Source organism: Dromaius novaehollandiae, chromosome 2 (assembly GCF_036370855.1).
Source record: "Dromaius novaehollandiae isolate bDroNov1 chromosome 2, bDroNov1.hap1, whole genome shotgun sequence".
Lineage (NCBI taxonomy): Eukaryota > Metazoa > Chordata > Aves > Casuariiformes > Dromaiidae > Dromaius > Dromaius novaehollandiae.
The window spans coordinates 42,780,278-42,804,806 of record NC_088099.1 but is presented as its reverse complement, the minus strand read 5'-3'; the positions used below and the strand labels follow the sequence as shown (position 1 = coordinate 42,804,806).

Here is a 24,529-nt window from a genome sequence, read left to right as displayed (position 1 = left end):
GCACAACAGATTTTTGGGTGCATACAGGTTATTCAGAAAGATTATTAAAAACAGAAAGTCCATAATACAATGATTAACGGTACATTAATTAAGCTTATTATCTTCCATTAAGTTTGCATTACTACTAAATACATTTTAACACAGCAGTTCACTACATGAACATTTTCAATTGTATTAAAATTAATTTAAGATAATGAGGTAAGTAAAACAACACAACAAAGTAAAAGGTTCTGTTTATTAAGCAAAGGGCAAGCTGTGCACAATCCAATGCTAAGTCTGTAGCACAATGCATATATTAAAGTAGACAGAAAACATGAAGGATTTTACAATTTCACTTTATTATTCTGTGGGGAAAACCCCTCATGCATAGTATTTTAGTCTTAAAGTCTAGAAGAATCACAGAATACAATAATCAAAGAAATATCTTGCATCATGTCTTTAGAAGCTTGTGAGACAAATTCCTTCATCAAACTCAATTTATTAATGTAAAAGTGAATTCCGGAAATTTATCTGTAAGAGTTGTCCTGTTAAAATATGAATGCTAACAATAAATTCAGAGTTCCTCATTTATTTGACCACTTTGCATATGAACAGGCATGAATAAATACCAATAAAATATGCCTATTGTATAGCCACACACAAAGCTAATACAAATGCTTATGTTGTACAATGTCAGGAAAGGACAAACTATTAATCAAAACAGAGAGGAGAGAGAAGCAATGAAGGAAACAGATGACGCATGAGAACTTTGTTAGTTGTATTAGCATGATTTCTGTGTGGAATAAAATGTGTGCTTTGGATACAGAACAGAGAGCTAACAACTCTGTATTGTATCTTGTAATGAAGGAAGTTTGGGATCAACAGCAGCTTCTTAACAAGATTTAAAACAGATACAGATAGTGCCTCAGCAAAAGTTAATAAGCCATTCTTAAGCAGTTAAGGAGCACTTATTTTATCCTGGACCACTTTTTACTGCCACTGTCAACGCTGCCTTCTGTGTTGATAGGGCAATTGCAGGAACTGATCCAGGCTTAAAATAAGGCTGAAAAAAGGGAGAAAGAGAGAGAGAGAGAGAAAGAGAGAGAAAGTGAGCAGAAGTGAAAAAGCGAGAGAGAGATAAAAGGCAAGAAAGAGAGACAGAGAGAGAGAGAAAAAGAGAGAAGGGGGAAGAGAGAATGGGAGAAAGTGAGAGAGAAAGAATGAAAAAAAGAAAGGAAGAGGAGAGGGGAGCAGAGCAGAGCAAAGCAAAACAGAGAAACCAACCCTGGATCATCTTACTCCTCACTAAGTTTTGTCTGAGCATCAAAGGGAGAGGAACATGGTAGGGCTAGAAGATGGGGAACTCTTTCAGTTTGTACTGCCACAAAAGACCCTGTGTTATTGAACCACAACACTCCAAGCTCTTCTCACTCTGTCCTCTTGAAGAGCTGAGCTGCAGGAAAGAACTTTGCACAGCCACTGCTAGATAATGGAGAGAGAAAAATTTCTTAACCAAAACTAGAAGCTTTACTTAAGATGGGTTTTTGAACATCTGCCTCGCATAGAGAAGGATCCATCCTGAATGCCATTAAGCTAGACATTCTCTGCTTTACTTGGTCTGCCTATTTCTTTTTTCTGGCTAAGACTGGCTAAATTACATTCTACATCTAGGACCCATGAGGATGTAGTCAGTGAATTCTCCAGTGTCATGCCCTTGTGCCTAACTACCAGATTTGAGAAACTGTACTCATGAGAACAAGGCAGTGAGTGGTCAGACAGCTGGTATGACTGGTTTCAGAGAGAAACGTCTTGAACTGGTAGCTCTCTCTCCCTGTATAGACAGAATGAGACACTCATGGTGGGAATATTTCACTAAGTCCCTGTTCCCATCACTGCAGGTACTTAAGGCATTAACCTAGCCCCTTTGCAAGCTGCAGAAATGCAGCAATTTCCCAAGAATCTGATGCACAGGGAGAGACAGTTGCTTTCAGGGACTGTCCTGCTTTCAGAAATCTTGCATTGCTTTTAGCAGTTGTAATACCTGGAAATACTCAACATAATAACCATTCACCATTTTAAACCTCCTGTCCCAACCTGAACACTTAAATATCAAGGTAGTGTATATTTGAACTTGCAACACTCAGTTTTCTTCCATACACACTAACCAGCAAGAGATGAAAACTGCAATCCTGTAGCAGAAAGGAACAACAGAATCTTCTTACTTCTCCACGACCTACAGATTATGCTGGAAAATATTTTTTGGTCTTCTCTCTTCTCCCTAAGCACATGTACATACATGCATACACATACACACACACACACACATGCACCAAGGATATGCATAATACTTTAGCAGCAGTATCAGAGAAGGTTCCGAATGGTGGTATCTCGATACTAGAAGTGCAGAACTAAGGAGTGCTCCACTCAGAGCATACCTTATCCAGAAAATTGGGCTGTAGCATTTCAAAATCCATATGCACATCTCTTCATTGTTACAAGGTTACTCTTCCTTTTATGAAGAGATCTGAGCCTACTCTTACTGCAATGCATGTTTACGTTGATGTCAGAAAGGCTATTCTGTACAATAAATGCTGCATTCACTAATAGGTATAGCAGCAATTTTAAAATACTTTCATGTAAGGATCAAGAGTTGTGCTTTAGTATTATTTTAACTTAAAGAAAACTTCACAATACAGTCCTAGAGTACCACGCACATGCAATTGCATCAAAGACAATCCTATACAGAGACTGAATGCTTTGGTGTCCTCTGTGCACTTTTTTAAATGATCGGTATCTCACAAACAAATGTTTCGGTGTTATTCCTCAAAGTATGTATCTAGTGCATCTCAGAATGATTTATATTTCATTTTACACTTATATACAAAACATCAGACTTGCATTTTAAGTATCAAAAATATGTTATTAGAACATCTTAATAGTAAATGTCATAAATCCAGAGTTTTCATCAAAGGGTAAAATATGTTTCAAGACCTTTGGTGAATGCATGATGAAAAAGAAACATTTCCAAAAGCTACATGTGATTTAGGATCTTATGCTACCAACAGCTGACCAATCAGCTCAGGGTTTCTGTCCTTTATTAATGCCATGATAAGAGCAGCAGCAGAATTTACTGCCTCCTGAAGTGGCAAACAGTCCTGGAAAAGAAAAAAGGGTGTGTGTGGGGGAACAATATGTTAATAAAGGTGGAAAAAGTAAATATTTACGATCGATTTTCAACTAGACAAAATTACCTTATGACTGTTAAAAAAATGAAAACATGTTTATTTGCATTTATTAGAAGAAAAACCCTTCCAAAACTTAATTGTTTTAAGGAAACACGCTTTCATAGTAATATCACTATTCCATTCTCCACAATGATTTAAAAAGCAAACATAGAAAAATTCAAAGAAATGGAATATATTTTAATTGCTTGAATTAATGTCATCTATCCAGAGATGACCAAAACAGAAGCTTAATTCCATCACTTCCTTTCTTAATTGACTTTTAAAATCTAAAAGGTTGTCCAAATTCTGGGTAAATATCAGAAAAAAATGTAGGATTTAATTAAGTAGCATAGTTAGGACCTACAACTTTAAGCACCTACAAAATTCCGTCTCCATTCTACAAACCACTTAAACTCACAAACTGAAAAGTATTTAAGCATTGGCAATTCAGTAGTTTAGGCTGTTCTTTATACCAAATAGCTAAAAATGCAATGTGGTTTTGATAGGCAAGTAGAGAGACCAACGCAGGACAAAACATAGGAAAAATGGGACTTTGATTCCTTGCTTCTAACTTAGCGCTCCAGATCAGATTTGAAGACGACCTTTGTCTGATTTCCAAGTTTTCTTAATTGTATTGGATATAAAATGTTCGATTAGTGCAGCCAGTAACATTTTCATGTGCATATTGGGAAAAAATCAATAGCGGTAGCCTGGCATGGATAGAAATAGGAGGGAACAATTTCTGTGAAGCAACAGAGAAAAAGAAAGGTCTACAGAACTCTAAAGAGGATCTAGGAGAGTTTCAAATACATAGGATGTGCTACAAAGACAGAACCAAAACTGCTGTCCATACTCACATTGGACAAAATCAGAAGTAATAGGCTTAAGAGAAATTAAACTGGGATATAAATTTGAAGTTAGGAAATTTGTTTTAACAATAAGGACTGGTATGCAGTGAAACAGACTATTGGATAGATGAAGAAAAATCATTAACATCTTTTGCTTGTTTTGCTTTTTTTAAAAAGGGTAGGTTAGACAAACACGTAAAACATGATAAAGGTATAGCATAGTCCTGCCTGGGGCAGGAAGATGGGGTAATTTGATTGTAAATCTTTTCACCACCTTTTTTCTAAGATGCTAAATCAAAGAAGTACTTGTAGATGACACATTTAAGAAACCTGGATTAATGGAGAAAGAGAAAATGGTATTAACAAAAAGGTAATGTCAGGCACTTCTTTTTAAGGAATAAGACTACTGCTAAAGGGACCTATACAGCTAGTATGGAGGAAAGCTGGAGACTTAATAGCTGGGGTTGAAGGAAAAAAAATAAAAAGGGAAAGGTGTCTCTGTAGTGCATCTCTGAAACACGCTAAACGGTGTAGCCTTACGTATTATAATGTTCTTATTAACTCTGTGCTCTATGTAGATGACAGGAAACATGCCAGGGATGGAACTGGGTAGAACCGGAAATAGCTAGTTTATACCTGATTCTTCTATCATTTCTGGAAAATGGATATTTGTATCTGAGTATTTTATTCTAAAAATCACTGAATAAGTAAACTGTTACAACTTGTACCACCCCCCCCAAGATTACACACCTCATCAATTCATCTTATACATTTTAATATGCAGTAAAATTATTTACTGTGGTCTAAAAAATTGTCTTAGAGTAACAATGTTCATCACAGCTGTGTCTACCATATACTGAGGGACAGATGCACTTCACACTCCGGCTAAGCAAGAAAGGAGAATTCAGTGAAGTGAGGAGTGCAGAACTATAGTTGCAGGTTCCGCTTCTCCAGTACCTTTTATTATGGACTCATGGTGGAAAGGAAAAGTCAGAATCCAGCACTCAAATTTTGTAGGGGTTTCACTCCCTCATTCCTCATAGGTATAAAGAGCTGTATAAGGTACAAGGAGAGTGGAAATCATGTGCACATACCCTTCAGACAGCGGCACTGAAATCGTTTTCAAGATCTAGCAACATATTTCTTGACATTGAGCAGGGCCAACCTCTCTGCTCCACTCACCACTTTCGCTTAGTTTGTCTTGAGAAGCACTTCACAATTACAGACACCAGGTTTTCCAAATGGGCTTCCAGCCATATCTGAAGTTGGCTGCAAATGTGTATTTTTTTCCCCTTTTCACAAAAAAGAAAAAAATACACCTGGCCAGGAATGCTGTTAATGTTTCTCCCAATAAATCTTTCCACATCCTCTGTTGGTTCCTGGATTCAGCACACATTCCTTTGCAGTAATAAATTATTTAAGTTTTTGAACATAAAAGAAAGCAAGAGAAAGAAATTTAGTTTTCACTGGAGAGATTGAAAGTCACACCATAATATTCTTTTAGACTGAAAAAACCTTTTCCTAAAACTAAAACTAAGGCTTTAGTGCTAATTTTCATGCTCTGAAGGAAAGATATACAAAAAACTATGGATAGTACTTGTAATCCATGTAACGTGGCACAGCAATGCATATAGAAACCTGTATGGAAAAGTGGTCTATAAACCAAATGGAAATTGACTGGCAAATTGCAATTTGTCCAAAAGAGGAGAAACACAAAAAGTAAGTAGCACAAATAAAAATGCATTTACAAACTTTAAATTACTTCACTTGTAATAATCCAATTATTATTACTATTTAGGAAATCTACTGCTTTTTTGTCTTTTAAAAAAATCAATCTATAAAATGGCAGGAACAATGAACTGCCATATAGGATTGGTCCCTGTAAGTCTGTCTTTGGCAAGGGCCAGAACTGGATTCTATAAGTGAATATATGACTTAAGATATATGAATATATGACTTAAGGTAAAAATGGAATAGCAAATTTGTTCTTAACTCTATACGGTTACATTATAATTATAGGTTAAACTATATAGTGAAGCATGTACTGAAGCTTGCAACAGGGTAATCCTTTTACGTATTTATCAAAGGGAGTGCTAATTTTTAGATTCATATCGTTGCTCCTTCTTGGTAACCCTGATCCAATATCCAATATCCAGGCCTACTAGCCAGTCCCTCAGCAAAGGAGAAATCAGTGACAGAAAGGTTAAGTACGTGCTGAACTTAATTTGCTTTATTCTCACAGCCACAGTGTTACTGAAAAGAGGTAGTAAATAACATGAATAGGACTCTTCCAGGAATTTCAAAATCACTGTATATCCGGTACCTTTCTGAGAATCAAAATCTGTTCTTAAGCTAGGACTCATTACTGTAGTAATGATCTGACTGTCACAGCATATCCATAATTATTTAAATTTTCTTGATCATTTTTAGTCCTTACCATCACCAAAAAGAGAGCAGAAATAGAAATTTTAGCAAAAGAAAGAGAACACATTGTTCAAACTGTAGGCATAACATTGAGTTATACAATGCTATAGTTATATCTTAAGTATTCTTTCTCCTCTTCTGAATCCTGCTAACAATTTGTTTCATTTTTAGGCCACTACTGTGCATTAAGGACAGATTTTCAGTGCAGCATAACAAACCTTAGCTTTTTCCTAAGTGGTTATAAGTGATTTGGAACCCAGCAGTGTTTATGCAGAACATACACAAGAATTTAAATGACAGAATTAAAGAACCCAGAAAAGGAAATGAATCTCATGGATCTTTCTTAATTCAAAGTTAAACAAATAAGTGAATACTTCCAGTCCCCCGGCCATACCCTTAAAACAGCCATGTTTCTGACACTGCAATGTTTTTTCTGGCAACAGTGCTGATTACAGCTGATAGTGCCTACAGGGAGGCTTCAATAATGATGCCAGGACAAATTACCACACCTAACCCCACTGCACAAACAGGCCTCCAATCCTCTTTTATATTCAATGGCATAGTATTAAATCTTTCAAAAATCTCATCATTAGTTTCAGGAAGTCAAATAACCAAGCAGAACCAGGTCTTCACTTGTCTTGTTGCCTGACATGTTTGGATATATTGTAACCATGATAAAAAACAGGATGTAAGAACAGCATGATCAATACGAATCCTCCTGTAGCCCACAAGAACCCTCTCTTATTACTGCCCACCCACTGTTCAGGTCTGTGAATTCCAAGAAGGGAACATACTTCAGCGTACTAGTCAGTGAATTCACATCCGTGCATGTACTGGATGGATCAAACACAAACAGTTCTTCTCCTCATCAACGAAATCCTTAAAAAAAGACTGTGACCTTTAAATAAGACTCAGAGGCAGTAACAATTTTAATGGATTAGCAACTGAAGTTCCACACGACCAACTGATGTGCTATGATCCCCCCTAAACCATCATGATATTCACTGTCTATTCGTTTCATCCAGTTGACTTAAATGAGTCTCCTGTAAAAGCGAAAAACCCCAAACCTGTAACATTTCTTGGCCATTAATAAATAGAATTTTTTATTGTTTGAACAGATGATTAACTACATTTATAAGCTAAAAACAAAACTTTTACCACATTATATTTATGTACTTTGGAAAAGAAAGCACTCAGAAACACTGCCAACCATATAAGCCATAAATCCACATAACAGCACTTTGATTCCAAAATAAAATATCCACTTTGTCTGTTATTAAATAGTAAAAATATTCCACCGTAACCATATTGTATGATGGTTGTAACTCATATTCAGAATTTATTTGATGCAGAGTAACCGACTGTAGGGGTTTTCTGGTCTACAGAATAAAACTGGGAATGGATACAAGGAGAGAGTTAAAGCTGTGTTCGGAATATGCAATGTGATATTTTACAAATGTGCATTTATTTAAGAAACTGTGAGGATATCTGAATATTTATTGACATTCCCCTAACTATTCATTTCCTTGCTTCAATCTGTTAAGGATTTCCATTCCCTCCCAAGCTGGAACTTCATATACGGCATTTCAACTTACATATACATTAGTTCAATATAAGCATAGCTTGAAAACCACATACTACACTTATTAGCACACACACACAAAAAAACTCTGCAGGTATTAACTCTGCCTTATATCGCACATCTCTAAAAGAATAAAATAGGTGTGTTCCACTATTTGAACTCTGTTTAACTGTAACATTATTTCACTTTCTATTTAATACAATTTTAAAAAATTAATGTGTTAAAAAAAACAGAACTGTAATGTTAGCACTGACTATACGGCTGATTGGAAGCCTGAAAACATGATTTAAAGGCAGTGCTACACTTAGGGAATATCGATACTAACACAGTTAGTTGTATAGCAGCAAGGGAGAGGGGGCCAGGGCATGAGCTGTCATGCCGGCGTGCCCTCACCCTTGCTGCCCCAGTGCAAGCGAGCTCCCTGGCACAGCGCTGTCTCCTGCCAGCGAGTGTGTTCCCACACAATGGCTGGGCATGGGTGGGGGACAGCACAGGCCAGGCACTGCTCCCAAGAGGCAGTCTGAACAGGGCCACCCGCTTTTGGGAAAAAGAATTTAGCCACATGGATGTGTGACATGCTGTGTCTTTTAGCCTTAGGACAAGAGAACCATCCCTGGCCTGTTCTACTTGCCATTACAGATGGATCAAGCATACATAAAACTACAATAAAATTTTACCCCAAGACTGAGGCACAAATACAATGTAGCTACCACATAAACACAGCCATTAAAAAAAAAAAAAAAAAAAAAAGATGAACTGTTCCATGGAAATCTTTCCCACTGAAAGACATCAGCGTGACAGAGAGAGAGAGATGAAACACGCTGAAAGACAACACTCGTGCCATTATCTCAGGTTCCTGCGAACGTAAGGATAAAGACTGGAAACAGCAAAAGCGATAGCCTGATGAAGCACGACCACTCTTCTCTTTTTCAGGGTGAGCCTACGTGTACACCAGGCACAGGAACCACAAGGTGCAAGTGGAATAGAAAATGGCTGATATAGTTTGCATCCTGGCAAGCACACTGCAAAACACTCCACTGGCAGCATATGAGAAGCTGCAACTAATTTAAAATTCCACGGGATGCTGCAACTTACACTATGGCTATACCAGGTATCTCCGAAACTCACCTGATATCGCATACTGGCAGTGTTTTATTTGCACTCAGAGAAATGGAATTGAGAGTCTATCCTCAGAAACTTCAATAACTGAAACTTTTTTCAATTTTTTAAAAAATCTAAAAAAATGATGTTGGGAGGCATTGGGGTGTTTTTTCACTATCAGAAATCAATAGTATGACATAGTTTGACCTCTAGTCTAATTTCACAATGCAGAATTCTCTGATAGATTCATGGAGAAGCATTTTTCCTACTCAAGATATGCAGTGGCATTGCATCTAGATATCAAAGCAACTTCCACTTGTGTAACAGCACAATCTAATCTGAAGTCTCCTTTCTTTTTAAAATGCTTTCATATTACATTTTTGAATCTATATGCCAAAGGATCTATTGATCAATGACAACTCATACATATCAACACAACCGTGTACCGCAATAAGAAGATAGCTATGCAGATCATTCTAAAAGATAAGAAAACTATTCCACTGAATATTTTTAGCCTTCAAGTAGTACACAAATAGATAAGGTAGCATTTGAGTTCAGACAGATAGCTGGGTTCAGAATCACTGTAGCAGGTTCACCATTGAATCTTTATATACACAACCTGGCTCCCTTTCTGCACTAAGAAAATGCAATCAGTTCTTTGTTATGTGGATACCCCTCAAAACAGAAAGACTTTAGAAATATATATACTCTGTGTGTAATGGAGAATTGAGAAGAGAGATGTGAGTGGCACTTCAAGAACCAAATTGTCACTGTGCTATTGGAGCCTAACAGACTTGTTGGCTAAGAAACCATGATATACTTCAGTTGCTTTCCTAGAGTTACATAGTCGCATATCGCTACAGTCTGTCCAAACCCAGATAAGCTGTGCATAAATATCTGAATGTACTATCTTTCTCTTTCTCCTGTGATATTCATTAACCATGCCTTTATAGTTTGTCATAAGGAAATGGAAAGACATCAACATTTAAAATGACAGTGTGAATAAACTGAGAACAGACAAGTATTTTAAATCTCCCAGTCTCTGGAAGGATTATGTGCTTAATGCTATTGGGTATATTTTTTCAACTAAGATCTACAGAATTAGAATTGAAAGTGCGGGGGAAGGAGGGAGGGAGTCAATCCTTCTCTGCTATGGATGGAATAGATGGAATTCCCCTCAGCCAACAGATTTAAAACAGCTCCATGACTTAAATGTTCTGTAACACATAGATGACTTGGGCTCAATACCCTTCTTTGTTTGAAGAGTATTAACATCTCACACTTTTTCTGGATTAGGGTTAAAATTCCTGTTGAGGAATACCCATTCTACACAGACTCACTGCATCACAACACAAAAATGATGCGACCCCAGGCTAGACCAGGTCCAGTCACCTGGGGAGCAAGTGAAAGCTGGTTTCTAACGTCTCCCCAAAACCTGGCTTTTACTTTGTTCTTTTGATGTAAAATAGGTAAGCAGTCTCTGTAACAGACATGAGCTGGGTGCCAATGCCTACGTCATTTGTGCAGGGTTAGGCTATATGTTTCCCAGCTTGTGTCCTCTCCAAGTCTTTTATCCTCCTGTAAGAAAAGGTGCTAGAGTGATCATGTTAAATAATCAATAAAAATCCCTGGATCAAAAGGTTCTCAAGAGAGTGTGTTATAAAAAGTACTTTCATAATGCTTAATCATCGTAGCTTAAGCAAGAGTTCTTGTTCAGCACTCGCTCCCATCTACGCTCTTGGCACCAGTGATGGCGCCTGTAGTGACAGCAGGACCAATCATCAACACTCTTCCCCTGCAAGTTGTTCAAAAAGCTACCTAATGCTTGAGCTAGCAGCCAATTCTGACCTGTATTAACTGGTACAAAAACACTGGCAGAGATAACCCATTTAACAGATATGGTTGCCTGCTAAAGGTGGAAGTATATTAGGTGTCTGAGGTTTCTTAGAGGTGGTCTCTTAATACACTCTCTTACCAAATAAGACCTTAATATTACATGTATCAATATTAATAAATGTTACTATAGTATCTATGGGCCCTATGAGGCATCACTCTGGTAACCTTGTAAAACACATCATAAGCTTTTTCGGGGGGAGGGAGGTAAGGATGAAGGCAAAATTGTTTCTTATTATCAATACAGGAAAAACGAAATGCTCCTAAGGCACAGAAGACTTGCTTTCTTTTCTGAGATGCAGCACAGCAAGCTCCTGAAGCCTCCTAAAGCTGTGGCAAGGCTTTCCTCTGGTTTCAGTAAGCTTTGGATCAGTCCAACAGCAGTGACAAGCACATGTGGGAGTTGAATTTAAGTCTTCCATGCAACAGCATATAATAGCATTTCCCTCTGTGTGTATATGGTGGTGTATCTTCTGCTGCCTCTTGCACTGTAAGAGTCTATAAATACTTTGATGGACTTCAGTGTTAAGTTTTGTGGGCAGCCAGGAACACATAGCAGACCCACCACACACACACACACACACACACACACACACACACACACACACACACACACACACACACAGAGAGAGAGAGAGAGAGAGAGAGAGAGAGAGAGAGAGAGAGAGAGAGAGAGAGAAATGGGCTAAGTAGTGTTGGCTTCCTGCAACACATAACACCCCAATCATCCAATCATGCAGGTAATTTACAGACTCTTGCAGTACAGCAGGCACCAACAGAAGACGGAGGAACTATGGATCATGCATGAATGTATTTGCCACATGGGACTAGCAGCAGAGCAAAGGCTGCTTAGCTTTTTCTCCTACTACTTATAAACTAAAAAACACTGCTTTCAAGTTCAGTTGCACTTGATGACTAGTGTTTTAGTCCTAGCTGAGCCTAGGACTAAAAGCCTAGAAGCCTGCAGTGTATAGTAAGGTGAAAATGTATATGTAGAGAAGATTGAGAGAAGTGGTGGGGAAGCAGGCTAGGAGAAAAGAACGAACAGAGGTAAAAGTGGGGGTCTGAGACTGGATTCCTCGATGAGTTTTTCCCACAAGTTGAGCAATGCTCATATTTTAATACTTCAGTAGTCTACCTTAAAATATTTTACTCTTTCTTCTAACTAACCTAAGGCAATTCAGTGGAAAGAAAGATCTTCTTTTCCCACCTATTTTTGAAGGAACAAAATGATACTATGTTACTTGAATTAAACAAGGAAAATGCTCTAGGCTACCAAACTAGCCAACAAACACTTTCTAATGCATGATTCAATTTCATACTCATCATCCTTTAGCTGCTACTCAATATTTATTGCTGCTACTGAGAGAAAAGAAACAAGGATATCATTACAGTAGCAAAGAGCACCCTATAATATTAGAATGAATGAAAATACTTCCAGATGAATTCTCGATTCTTAAAAAGTTTGTGTCATCTGCTGTAGAAGGCTCCTTATGTGCCAAAGCAGAAGTCATATAAATACTACATTACATTTCAGGACAATTTGGTGGGGTTTTTTGTTTGTTTGTTTGTTTAAATAAACTACCGAAAGGTGTAAAAATATTTAAATCAAAATCAAGTTTTATTAGAGAATAAATTCAGTATGGCTTCCAAGGGAATCACAGTTTCATAGGAATGAAGGTCAGCGGAGACCACTGCTTCACCTCTTTTGACCTTCTCTTAAACTAAGCCACTAAATTTCATCCAAACACTGTGCAGCAGTCCCCCTAAGGCTAAGCATACCAGCTATCTCAATCTTCAAAATATAAAAGGACATATCATTGTCAAAGATCAAGTGAGATTACTATCAATACCACAGGCTCTATCTGATGGGGAAATTGTGTCATATACTGTAGGCAAAAAAAAAAAAAAAAAAAAAAAAAAAAAAAAAAAAAGAAAGAAAGAAAGAAAGAAAGAAAGAAAGAAAGAAAATCGAAGAAACCAGTAGAACATTTCTACGCAGTGAGATCTGAGGTCATCAGTGTAACCACAAAATTATAAGTAGGCAACCATCAGGTACCTAAATGCTTCTCTTAACTCTGTTAAAGCACTATCCCATCCTTCTTAGGATGTGACAAAAATCACCTAACGCGGAGAGAGAGAGAGATGAATACAGTACTTCTTCATATATACTTATTGCAAATACATGTTTTATGGTAATTTTAACACAGCAGATTTTTAAATTATAGGTTTTTCCTTTCTGCCCCATATAATATTGAAAACGTAGGCTTTTTTTTTCCGAACTACAGTTTTCAAATACATCAGTTGCTAATATGAAGTACACCACATGAAATGCTTTACCTATCACAGACAGAATTTTGTATACAAATGTACATGAGTTGCTTTATACTGAAAAAATGATGGGCATACTTTTTGCAATTGTTATCATCAGTGTTATACAGAAAGACTGGGGAAGACTAAATTACTGTAACAATTTGGGAAGGTCTGAGTGAAGAATGAGTGATGCATTTGAATCTCCAGTGGGATGCTGAAAACCAGCACAGAGAAAATAAGAGCATTTTTTCTGTTCTCTCAGCTGAAAGCATTTTTTTTCTCTCCTCTAGGTACAAAATTCATATGGAATGTTATATCTGTTATAATGCCTCCAAAATAAGAAGAGGCATGTTTCAAAAATTTGTATCCATTCTATATGTCTCCTGATCAGTCATTAAAATCTTCATTATAGAACTTCCACAGACTGTGAATAATCTGAAACACAAACATGTGGCTGCAGTAACTAATTGACTGGAAACATTCCTCTTGATTACAGACAATTTATTTGAGATGATTCAGAAGAAAAACTGTATAGCCTATTAAAAAACAAAATTAAAACTTCTCCTTTGGGGGAATAAACAAACAAAAGCTGAGAGATTCTGAGGGGCAAAGTACGTGTACACATGTGCTGTGCTATTGTTCACATCCCAGTCTTGTGGCTTCCAAACTTTTAGGACAATAATATCAGTTTAGTGGGGTAAAGGCCACATTCCGGTCTCGGTTACGGAAATATAAACCAAAGTAACTACAGTATTACTAGCACAGTTATTCTGCAATTAGAGATATATAACTGAAATTACATTTTAGACACTACTTTTTGCTGTAGATGACCTCATTTGTAATGCTTTTGAAACCGATCTCTCAAAATTTCAAAAGCAGCTTTAAAGTAATTCAAATGTTAGTGTTTTGGATAGTGAGACACAGTGAAATAGAGTGGCTATCCAGAAGCTCATTTTTAAGGGTTTCACAGGTTTCCCTAATTTAATGCTTTTAATGAGAATCAAGGATGTTGCTAGCAAGTGCCTCATGAGTTGCAACACCTCATCCTTCTGGGGGCAGTGACTGACTATAGAATAAATCATGGCTACTTCATGTTTAAGTTACACAGTGAAATTTGAAATCATTCTTGAATTATACCTTGATATTTAAAGTTGAATGCCCATCCTGCATCTTTCATCTCATCATTCAAATTCTACTTCTTTGATAATATTCAGGTAACCTTTAGATACAGTTTATGCTTCATCTCTGATTTCCTTTCCTGGCTCTTCCTTTCTAAATGTACTGAAAGGTACAGCTGAAGGTCTACAGCCTACCAGAAGGCAAACATGTAAATTCCTTACAATTCAAGACTTTGATGTAAGGCCAAGCTTCCCAAAAAATGAAAATTCCAGAGAGGTGACGAAGTGTCCAGAAATGGGACAAAATGTTGTAAAGCCGTGAAGTGACATCTCTCCTTGGGGAGACGACTGGAATTACCATGGGAAGAACAAATTACAACACAAGTTGCTAATAACGATTTATTCCCTTTGTCTGTCTCTCACAGTGATATGTCATTTTTAATACACTAATTTTGCAGTAATTCTGATTGTTTTCAATGGCCTTTGCACAAAACACTGACTTGGTCTGTGCTCCAAAGCAGTACTCATGCAGTGGATGCAAAGGGCAGGAAAGGAACTTACATTACTTGCAGGCAATGAATAATTCTATGAGCAAAGGAGCTTTTCATTAATGCAAAACCATTATGGTATTTGCCTCTATCTATTGTTCTTCCAGATAGAGCACTTGCCTGGGCTAAGGTTTGCACCTAAGCAGTGCAGGGAGCAGACAAATTTTGAAAAAAAAAAAGTTCTAGAGGAAGGAGGGTGCCTGAAGCCTAGTGTGAGGCGGTGGGTTCAGAAAGCAGCAGCAAATGTCTAGTGTCAAATCCGATGGACAGATCAGCGATACAGTACAGGACACAGTACCCTTTTGTTGCAGCAAAAAAGGTAATAGATATGCAGGGCTTAGGGGTATAGCACAACCTTTATGGATGCAATCAAGGTATCTTCAAGTCCATTAACTTGCTAGCAATGCTAGCACCTGGAACAGCATAAAAAGTCAATACGGACTAATCACACATATACTTACTTTCTCAGGTGTTTTTCGCAGCCCATAGGTAGTTCATGCTGTAATGCCTGTTCTGAGTCTGGGCCCCAACCTGATCATGCCTCTACAGCTTGAATCACAGGAGTCCCTCCTGTCACTAGCTATTGCTGAAATAAGCACATAGCTGGACGGGCTAAGAGCAAGTTTCCAAAAGGAATCATCTTGTGAGTATAAGCCCAATGGCAGGAAAGTAGAAGAGGGCCTATAACCTGCCTTGTAGCTAAAATATAGCAGACAGATGAAGCAGTTAGTATCATTTCTCAGGGTTCACAAGCAAATAGCATGCACATGCAGTATCGCTAGTGTCCTTAACCTCAAAAAGTATAATATTCACAATTTTAAGGTGACAGATGGGCTTGCTTTCAGGTTCTAGTTCTATTTCAGGCTATGAGAGTCCAGCTACACCATAAAGATAGATGTCACAGATGTTCTCTTACCTAAAATTCAGGGTTTGCCAAGATAGGCTTCTCTTTATTTCTGCCAGCTAGTATTAGTCCAGACCATGTAACACAATAGCCTGTTTTTATACAAAGGCACTCAAAATGAAAGTATATCGAAGTGATAAAACTCTTGTAAAATAACAAAGATTTGGTTTTGTGCTTTTAGGAAAAAAAGCTATTCTAGAACTATTTCTTTCATTTCATTTTCTCTTGCTTAAAAAATAAAGGAACATATTTAATTTTGATTTAGCAGATGAATTAATTACACTCCATAATTAAGATATTTTATTAAAAATGAAAACAAATGAAATATTTTGTTAGCTACAAACACATCTGCATGCCTTTTTATGAGATTAGTATTCAATACTAATCTAAACCTTCAGGTGTGTTGCACTTTAAGCTGTATAATGGAAGAGTCTATGTTTTATAGCCTTTACCACTTTCAATTAAATTGACACCAAAATTTCCTTTCAAAACATCCTAAAACCATCTTGTGCATTCTTGCAGCTTTAAATATGTTTGTCACTGTCTGCAAAGATAACTTCAGTTCTCCCTATTATTTTCTTGTGATAGGCATTTGATAACATATAATATATTTATTTGGCTAAAAAGGGGAATGTAGCTCTGTTTAAGTCTTATCCAGATTAAAAAATTAGTTTAGCTGCTCAAATAAGCTAGGTGCTGGTTAAGAATGAATATCCTGGTGCTTTAACTAAAAAGAACAACTTTTACTTTTTCTTTTACTTTTCCTCATTTTTTTCCTTCCAGCTTCAGTATTTGCTTCTCTCCAATTTCACAGCTGCATTTAAAACTGCATCTATCTTTTGACATGGGTAATGGTTTCACCCACTGCCCGTCCCTCAGCCTGCACTGATCAGATGAATGTGTGGTTTGGCTCTTTACGGCCATGTTTTACAAGTTTCCTTTGGACAAAGGAAGTAATCTCAAATTCCATTCCCACTAATTCCCTTCTCGATTCAATATCCCTTTTGTCTTCAACAAACTGTGTTCCCTTGTGTCTACTTTTGGTCTCAGCTTTTACCCTGTATGCTCTATTTCCATAAATCTGTTGTCTATTCAGTAAGCAGAACTATGTCTACAGCACTATGTACACGTCTCAGCCATGTCTCCTTCACATTAACTACTGAGATTAACTTTTATTATTTTCTTGATATTTACCTTTTAAGAACTTTTGCATTAACAGTGCTACTGAATACCTTTTTCTATGCTCAGTGAGATTCCATTCTACCACTGTCAAGCAAATCTACTAATAACTTGCGCATTCCCTTCGAGATCCATTAACAAAACACAAACTGTCTTTTACTTGAGAGTGTCTGTGGACTAGCTCCAGTCCAAAAATGGGATTTACAAATCCACATTCTCTCAGTTACTACTTTCTGATTATTGCCCACTGGTTTCCACATATCCTTTCTTTTAACCAGATCTGACACTAACAGAAAGGATTTCTGGAAGTTTTCAGCCTAATATTCATCAGAAAAAATATCCTAATCTTCACATCTCTGTCATTTTACTTTTCTTATAATACTGATTTTGCAGCACATATTTTTGCATAAACTGCACAGCATAATAGAAATGCTTAGAAGACAATTTCCTATCTTCCACTCCCCTTGAAGTTTTGAAACACTTTCAGAGATGAGGCTTTGTGCTTTCCTGCTCTCCTTACCAACATGCTGAACAACATAAACAATCACTTTATTTTTTCCCTTTAAAGAATTCAAAACTCCAATTTTCAAGATTCAGATTTTGCTTTTATATAAAACAGAATCATTTGGTCTTTCTTAGTTGTAGTGCCTTTACAACACATCAAGGATGTTATTCTGAGTGATAGCAGAATATCCAAATGATTTTTCCCATTTTTTTCAAATATTTATATATAATCTATAGGATTGTATTAGTAGAATGGAAATCTGAAGTTTCAATTTTAATTTTTGTGTGTTTGTTTACAACCAGTCTCACAACCATAACAGCAAATACTAAAATGAATTTGTCCAAACAAAATTCAAAAGAAAAAATGTGGTTGCATAGTAAGAAAAAAAAGATCTGTGGTTTCCACCAGTGTATCATAAATTTCAATTAGGGGCAATACAAATAATGCTGTAATTACAATGAAAATGATTAATCAAGAAGTTTTCTGTCTCTAAAATTCAAACCAAATATCAAAAAGCATGTATTTTAAAGTGCAGAGCTATTTATAAAATAAAATGTAATCAGGCCAAAATCCTCTTTCCCAGAACATTTCTCAATTCATTTCACATCATTAGGATTCATTTTGGGAAGCAATGAATTTAGACAGTTTGTATAAGAACATTTGTTCCTACAGCTATCATCATTTTAAGCAAATATTCACAGCAGCCAACAATGATTGTGTAATCCATTGTCTGCAGTCAGTAAACACCAGGAGCTCTAAAGCCAAGTCAGTCAATAAAAAGCAATCCTTTACTTAAGGGCTTAATTGGTAATGTTCTGAGAAAGCCGCACGGATCCTACAGTTTTTTAAGTCCTAGTGTTGGCTGCTGTGATGTTAACTTCTATTGTGACTTTTGTGCGGGTTTAAAGGAATCAAAACTGTATTTACACAATAGATAATATATAAGCTGTAATAAGTTATGACAGGCAATGTATTTCAATTATAACTTGCCTCTAGTAGCTTTTATAAGGCATGAGACTAAATACCTGTTGAGTTTTACCACCCAAGAAGTACTAGTTAGACTGAAATGCCTGGCTTATATTACCAATATAAAATAGAAAATACACTTAGAAATAAGGAAAACATGTCTACATATTTATTGTGAATGACATCATTGCAAGCCAACTCCAGAACATTACCTTTATCCAGAACCTTGAGGCTATTTATAATGACAGCTATTATCAGTTAATTTGCAATTTCTTAACCTGTTACACAAACAAAAACTGAGTTAACACAAAAACAACTATAAAAATAGTCTCATAAATAACATTACAAAGCAGAGGTACTGCATGATTGTAAGATTTTGCTAGTATCTCATGTAATGAACAGATTGATAACTTAGTATAACTCTGTATGAGTATATGCATGTTCCCAGAACATGAAAATTAGGAAGCTGAAACCAACATTTCCAAAGATCCAAATTTACAAAACAGTGCTAATTCATGATGAAAGAATCAAAATTCAAGACATGTATATCTGCATTCATTAAAAAACTAATCTAAGAATCCTTGTATCTAGGTGAGACTTTATTATACAAACTGTGTACCCTATGTATTTTGCAATTACAGAATGAATTATTAGTGAAATTTCTAAAGCTTATTTTAGAATCAATTCCTTCTCCTGCAAGAACTGTACAGAACAAAGAGCATCATAAGTCACTCTAACAGGTTCTGAGCATCATAAGTCACTCTAACAGGTTCTTTAGTGATTGCCCAGTTTGTCAGTCCCACCTTAGGTAGAAACAAACATCCCAAATTTACCATCAACAAAACATCAAAACTTCTGGGTAAAAAATACAGTACCAGCAAACACTGTTGGTAATAATAAATTCCATCAACCTTACGATAAGTCAATATATTCACTCTGAAGTCACAGAAATGAGGGTTGCAGCCACAGACATGGGTGTAATATCAGAGGATGACTTTTGCCAAGTGCTTGCAAGACTCTACGACAGTGTTCCATCGTCATAAGATTTCTCAGAAAACTGTAACGTTTCTAATATGAATTGCTCATTTATCACAAACATGTTCCCACTGGACTTAAGCTAGGACGCTAAATCTATTATTGGCTTTATCCATGACATAAAATGTCATTGATAAGCATGTCTACTTCAAACACATTTTAAAACAGTCTGGATAAAACATGTGAAACATCTACCATAAAGAATTCTATTGTATTTTCAAATGTTGCATCACCAAATAGAAACACCCGCATGAATGACACTGTGTTTAGCCAAAGTATATTTTGTTCATAACTTCTGCTAATAGTCTGTTCAGTTCTCTCACAAATTGAATCCCTTTTGAAAATCCTGCTTTGCCTCTATGGTTTGAGACATCACATGATAATTGGAGTAGTCGGATGCCAAAAGCAACATAAAAACGTGAGAAATTTGGCTTTTGTTCCAGAGATATTCTTTTATAGTTTAACTTCTTTGAAAGGAGTCGAAAATTACTGTGGAGAACTACAGCCTCCTGGGGTACATATATAAACAGTGATTGAATGACAGTTGAATTTACTGATAAGGATAATACATACATCCATGTGTATGTGCTTACACATAAAATAAGTTAATAGATGAATAATGTACAACAGGAATAAAGTCAGCTTTTGGATATAATACAGCCATTATAAGGATTCACTTGTCAATATTTATGTCCAAAATCATAGCTGTTGGTGAAAGTATTTGGAGGAGCAGGTAAACAATTGGACTGTTACAGATAAACAATTAACACACTGAGCTGATAAAAACTCATATATAATCCACAATAAATCCTATGGAATAATTTGATATGACAAAATATATCACATATATGGTGAATTAGTTTAAAACAAAGGCTGTATTCTAATAGAAGCAGCTCCAAGAGCTTGTGGTGATGAAAGATACATAGCTACAAAAGATTTTATTTAAAATAACAATAGCAAAATAAGGAAGTAGCAAGAGATTGTGGTAATACTAATTTTACTTACTCAAGTACAGGCAAAGCAGGAAGAGCCTAGATGAGCCTGAAGACTATAGTTTATTACCAAACCGCATAAAAAAAACTCTACTTCAGTGTATTTCTGAATAAATGTCTACTTTTAGTATGCAAAAATTCTACTACTGTATATATTAGGTGATTTTAGCCACGCAGTATCATATTAATTTCATTCTCTGAAGCAGTATTTTTTTAGTTTTCTCTTTTTCAGAGGCCCCCCCCCGCCAAGAACACCATAATTACCGCATAGGCTATTCTAGTTGTGTACTTGAAACACTTAATGAAGTCAAACATGCAACAAAATAAATATTCTTAGCTCATATTCCTGGAAGTGCTTAAGAAACTAACAGCTTTGTAATAGTTAAGAAGTGCCTGCCACTAGACAGAAAATATGCATATTAGTAGATATAAACAGCTCAAAGACGTCGCCATTTTTTGTGTGCCCTCTAATAATATGACACTCTAATTTATAAAGGTCAGCAATTACGTGCTGCTTTTAGGCTTGAGTGTTTTCTGCTCAATACCTCAGAATTTTAATACCTTCAAAATTCTTCTCTCTCAGCACCACTAAGACAAAGTGGAATTTCAAGTGGAAGCATATTTATAATTCCACCTCCCCTGGAGCACATAAGTAAAGTTGCTTCACTTACTATACGGCTTAGCTCTCATACAGAACTCACAGGCATATCTAAAATGGGATAAACAAAGTTGCAAAGACACAGTGCAAAGGAAGGTAAAAGAGAAACTAAGAACCAACAAGCTTTGTGAATCTTTGATTTTAGCTTCAATGTATCTTACAATTGGGTATTTCCAATTTGTACCAGTTGGCAACAATCCGCTTGGAACATAAATGGCAAAGGAAGTCAGGGAGCAACATCACTAGGCTCTGCCCTCACTCACTCGTGCGAAGACTATTGTTAATGAAGAGATGTTTCCTTGTTCCATCTACTCAGTCCCCTCTACAAATCTTCTTCACTCAAATAACATCCAATTTTCTAAAGTCAAGTTTTCAAATTGCACACATACATGGTGTATTTTACAAGTTGGAGGAAAGAAACTCCGATTGTTTTACCACTTGTAAGTCCACCCACAATTAAATCTTTCTCAAGCAACCTCTTTCCTATATCCTAGTCTTATATTGCTTTAGTTTAAGAAGTGCTTGCTTTTTTTGACCACTCATACTAGCGAGCTGCTGTTATATTTTATTTTGTGCTAAAAGGAATATTTTACCCAGAGGCCTAGAACAATTACATGATGAAAGCCTACTGTACAAGTGCTACAAAGCCTACTGTTCCTTACTATTCCTAGTACTGCTGAAAAAATAACTCCTTACGTAAAATTCTATACCTCCATATATACAATTCCACTCACCCAGGGATTAATCAGAATACTAAACAATATCAACGTGTAAAACATACTGCACAGATATTTAAGGCAAAAAGTAATTCTTTATACTGACTTTAACATGGACTGAAATCCAAGTTCTTGATATAAAATCATGTGTAATGCTAATAAACATATCATAGTTTTGTAATTGCATATATTAATAAAAAGGCATGCTTTAAGCCCATTTTTTGTATTAATAAACTATTTTCTCTTTCAGTTACAAGGAAAATCCTGGAATATGAGAATATATGTACCATAGCAACAAATTAACTTTTAGATGCAAGTAGCTGTGTGAGGAAGCCATTGCTCATCACCAATATTATACCAGAGTAACATGATTTTCAGATGATCATACACAGGTGCAAGAATGGAACCAAGCCTAAAGCCTCAAGTTTACTGCAACAACAAGATGTGCTTTAAAAGTCTGAGCAGTACTATCAACATGACAGGATAGGTAATGTTCAACTCAGATCGCAAAGTTAATGTAGGTATTGATGCACTTCAGTTACAGCCCTGCTTGTGGAGCACAGTCATCACTATGATGATGTTTCAACAAAAATTTCAGCATGACAGACTGAAACAAAGTTTAAAAGGCATTTAACAGAGAAGTTGTTTGACAATGGCTGATGGAATACATTATTCACAGATAAGGCTTATAAGTGGTCATAAAATTGGAAAGTTACCAATCATTTCCTTTGAATAGATTATGAGATAGGTACTTAAATTTAAAAGAAAAGCACAATATGAAGTCTGAGCATTAGAATCAAAAAACAGACTGTATGAAACTATATAAAATCACTAGGTAACACCACCTGGCTTTATCTTTTAATGCAGACTGTGATAAAATTCTTTTTCATGTTAAGTATGTTCCCATTGTTTTGAACTATAAAGACCTACCTATTTAACAACCAAAATACTACTCAGCACTAAAAATATCTATTGTTCCAAAATTTTTTTCATTTCAGTCTATAAAAAAATTAAATTATGAAAAGAATAATCAATTAAGTTGCTACCGAAAGAAAAATCTTACCTACAAATAACTTATTAATGTTGAATTGAACTCAGTGTAACATTTCCCAACACAGTTTGCTTTGTACTCAGTTTTAGGTACATGGTACCTTTACCAGTTACAGTGCTGCCCTCCTGTAACCGTAGTAGTGAGCATAACCACACACATCCGCTAGGCAGCTTGCTTGGGTGTAGGCTGCTTGTGGCAATATAAAGGAATGTAAGCAACACTGAAGCGCAGCGACTAGCTCTGCTGGATCATGCTGCTCTCGGGCACACTGCAGAATGGCTCTAATTTCCACATGTGCTCAGTGAAGAGTGCTTACTGCACTTTAGGAAAAGTTGGAAAATTTTTCTAATTATCAGTATGTGAGCAATGCTACCTATTTGGACCAGCCTGCTCAGAATTTAGTACTACTAATATTTTCTTTTGATAAGGGACAGAAATAAAATAACCTCAGGAGGTCATTTTTCAGCCCCACCCCTTTTCTCCCTTTCTTTTTCTAAATGATTGTCTGACTTGATGATTCACTGTTGTAATTTTTCTAGTAACTGGCAACTTTCCGTTGCCAATTATTTAAATATCAAAATAATACATTTGCCTGAAAGCAATGAAAAGCAATAAAATAAGGGCTGGCAGTTATTATTTACATTATAATAACCTTGATCCAGAGTTAAAGCAATTAGCAAAAGAATAAATTAGCTAAAAGGTGCACTATGCAAAATGTTTAATACTGTTTTCATTTAGAGTATATTTTGCATTCAAGTCCAAAAATAAATATCCAGTATGAGATATGCAGCTCCCTCCATCTGGCACAGCATCTCTAGGAAGAGTCACAGAACAACTATTCAAGCACCAAATGCAGCTGAGACAGACAGACTACTTGTATGGCAGGCAGGGAGGGAGGGAGAAGAGTTGAGCCGGGGGCCAACTGGAGTAGATGTCTTCTCTCAGCAGTAGACTCCACACCAGCAGGATCCAAGCTTTTTAGGTTTCACTTCACCAAACGGTACTCATTCCAGACCCCAATACAAGTAGCCCAGAGGCAGAGCAGCTGAGTGGCAACTTTTGGGCAGAAGGAAGAAAATAAAAATAAAAAGACGATAGATTAAATAGTAAAGGTAACGGGTAATTCCTTTGCTGAATGGAGTTAGGGAAAAAGACTATTTGCTTACAAGAGGGATACTCTTGCTGCAGGTGAAGGTAAGGAAAATGCAGTTATATGTACTGAAAAGAAGAAAGGAAAGACTTGCCTGGGGAGGAAGAAATGGTGGTAGCTGTTGTAGGAGAGAATTGCCTGATGTTTCCCCATGCAGGAGAGACAGATAGGTTAAAGCCCATGCATAGAAAGGCTTGGGCTAACAGTTTAACAGGTAAAGAGTAGCACAGCGGGGCTTCCTAAACTCAGATTTCCTCACCAAGTAGGGCAGCACAATAGGAGCAGATCAATAGAATGATGCAGTAGCTGCTGAGGACCTTGCATCTACATATAGCATTTGGGG

General features: G+C 36.5%; 1 protein-coding gene across 2 annotated transcripts in view; it reads right to left on the bottom strand.

Annotated features, from left to right (window-relative positions):
• Positions 1-221: 221 nt before the first annotated feature.
• The window catches only part of CRPPA (CDP-L-ribitol pyrophosphorylase A), a 121,343-nt gene continuing 97,035 nt past the window's right edge, over positions 222-24,529 (bottom strand). For both annotated transcript variants that reach the window (XM_026105095.2, XM_026105096.2), the window contains exon 10: positions 222-3,134. In XM_026105095.2, coding sequence (XP_025960880.1) covers positions 3,030-3,134 — 105 coding nt within the window. In that variant the 3' untranslated portion in view covers positions 222-3,029. The remainder of the gene's footprint in view (positions 3,135-24,529) is intronic.